General features: G+C 35.2%; 1 protein-coding gene across 1 annotated transcript; it reads left to right on the top strand.

Annotated features, from left to right (window-relative positions):
* The first annotated feature begins 1,261 nt into the window (after positions 1–1,261).
* Positions 1,262–2,062, top strand: LOC110942495 (cysteine-rich repeat secretory protein 1-like). The gene has a single exon (XM_022184273.1). It carries the CDS (start codon positions 1,262–1,264, stop codon positions 2,060–2,062), a length of 801 nt encoding a protein of 266 aa, XP_022039965.1.
* The last annotated feature ends 409 nt before the right edge of the window (positions 2,063–2,471 follow it).

Here is a 2,471-nt window from a genome sequence, read left to right as displayed (position 1 = left end):
ATACATTTCACCCATACCAGTCATCAGCCATCTGGTCCATCTGACGACCATGGGATGTCATCTCCTGACCTACTACCATTATGGATATCAAACGCTTCAGCACATCACACATCAGGTGTATTTACCTACTCTAAAGACAAGTAATGCTATAATGTTCATCTAGTTTCTTAACCAAAGTAAATGAAAGTTTTCTTTTTGTTTTTTTTAACAGTGACTTTCTTTTTGAGTGACCCATGTCACACCGCCTAATTGGCGGCCCTAGCCAAGTCTGCCCAGACTTACGTTGTCTTAATCGGACCCGCTCTGGGTTGGCCAGACTTGGTTATGGTGTTCCCCCGAAAACCGTACTACCTCCACACGAGTTGCCTCGCTGATGTAACAACCGGATGAAAACCGGGGTGCGCCTCAGGATCGAACCCCCCTCGATGGGTTTGTCACCATCATTGCCCAATATCTACTCCTATATGACACAAGTGAGAATTGAACTTGAGTCTCCAATGGAAAATCCAAGTCTCCTACCACTAGGCCACAAGTGGGGGAAATTTTTCTTGTTATTTTTTTTTCTTTTTGTTAGTTATACAAATTCAAAGGGGCACAACTTTGTAGTTCGCTTAATGCCTCCAAAAACTTAGACCGGCCTTGCTTTTATGTTGCATGATGTGTACGTGGAGACATCGTGGGCATGCAATTTACTTTCCTTCATGTATTTAAGCTTCAAGTGTGATTAATAAAATTATCTAGTTCCAAACAAATATTGAGTGTTACATACTTTATGTATTCTCACTTACCTTCCTTAATTAGCTAGTAGTATCTGTCATAGGTTTTTGTATCCTACAGGCAATTTATCTTATTAGAGATTATAATTTCAAATATAAACGTGTTATTTTGTTATTGAGAACTTTTTTCTAGGCTTAATATTTTGGGTATTAAAATACTTTGTGATTCTATTTTGCAGGAATTAAAATACTTTGTGATTCTATTTTGTAGGAAATACAAAATATATTTATTCCAAAAATGCACTTTAATCAACATTTAAATTTGGTTTATCTTTTACTATAATCAGCCTTAATATAACAAAAAAAGTATACATTGTTCGTACAGTAGTTAGAAATGATAAAACGTAACATATATTAGAATTCCGCCAAACTCAAACCTAACGATAACACATTAACACGTTTTGTTATATAATTAAAACTTAACTATTAGAACAGTATAAAGTACTGTATATAAGAAGAGAAATTGTCACAAATTATTGTGCCACATGGAAATGAAGTCCATAATCTTATTTCTTATCATTATTCAATCAATTATCAATGGAGTCAATCTTGCCAAAGCTCCAACAACTATAGTTGGAGATTGGCATGTATCTAGAGGTGGAGATTTCAGAAGCAACACCATCCAAAAAAACCGAGATTCCGTGTTGGATAAACTCTTGTTGTTAATTAAGAATAATTCTAGCTACAATGGTTTTTACCATACCCAATCGGCCGGCAAACCTGAAGAGCAAGTTAGCGCCAGCTTCTTTTGTGCCCTTAATGTCGTAAAAGGACTTTGTGAGTGTTGTCTTAGGAACGTTGTTCAGTATATTCAAAAGAACTGCCAACAACAGGAATGTGTAGCTTGGGATTTCTACCCATATTTACAATGTATGGTGCGTTACTCAACTGGTCGCAAAATATTCTCAGTGCTTGATGATTGGGCCTGGAAACGTTTGGGGAGCGGTTTATCTGTCAGTACTGCTAATTTAGCAAAGACCATGGATAGTATGATAAATAAGCTAAAGGTGAAAGCGGCTGGAGGTGATGCTCTTCGGAAATATGCGTCAGACACTATACATTATGACGGGGATGAACACGCTCTTTACGCGGATGTGCAATGTACTCCTGACTTAACAAAGGAGGATTGTCTTAAATGTTTAACCAAGGGAAGTAATGAGATTCGTAATTTTACTAGGAAACCACGCTTTAGTGGACGGGTTATATCTACCAATTGTTATGTACGGTATGATCATACAAGTATATTCAACCCCCCTACTGAGTATAGTGGTAAAGAATGCGGTTAAAATTGATGTTTGAATTTGAGGTTACAAAATGTGGTAATGAATGGCAGTATCAAAATGATGTGCTTTGTTTTAATTATATTAAATTATTAATGTTGGAGTTAATGTTCATGGTAATTATGAATGACTTGAATTCATGGAACAACGACATGAGATTAATGGACTGGAGTGATAGGAAATATAGATTGAAATGCCCTAGTTATAATCAAAACTTGCTCTAACTTAAAATCCTAAATTAAGAATTGAAACTAAATGATAGGTTATGACACTCACATTTTCATTAAGCCACTTTTATAATTTTTGAATTTATATGTATAAAATGGTGAATGAATAAAATAAAAAGTTTTTCTTTTCTTTTTCTTTCTTTTTTTATAAAAAAGTTAGGAAGGATTTTGGGCTTTTGATTTTGAGA

The sequence above is a fragment of the Helianthus annuus genome, chromosome 5, assembly GCF_002127325.2.
Source record: "Helianthus annuus cultivar XRQ/B chromosome 5, HanXRQr2.0-SUNRISE, whole genome shotgun sequence".
Taxonomy (NCBI): Eukaryota; Viridiplantae; Streptophyta; class Magnoliopsida; order Asterales; family Asteraceae; genus Helianthus; species Helianthus annuus.
The sequence above is the reverse complement of the archived record's forward strand: the minus strand, read 5'-3'. Positions and strand labels throughout refer to the sequence as shown.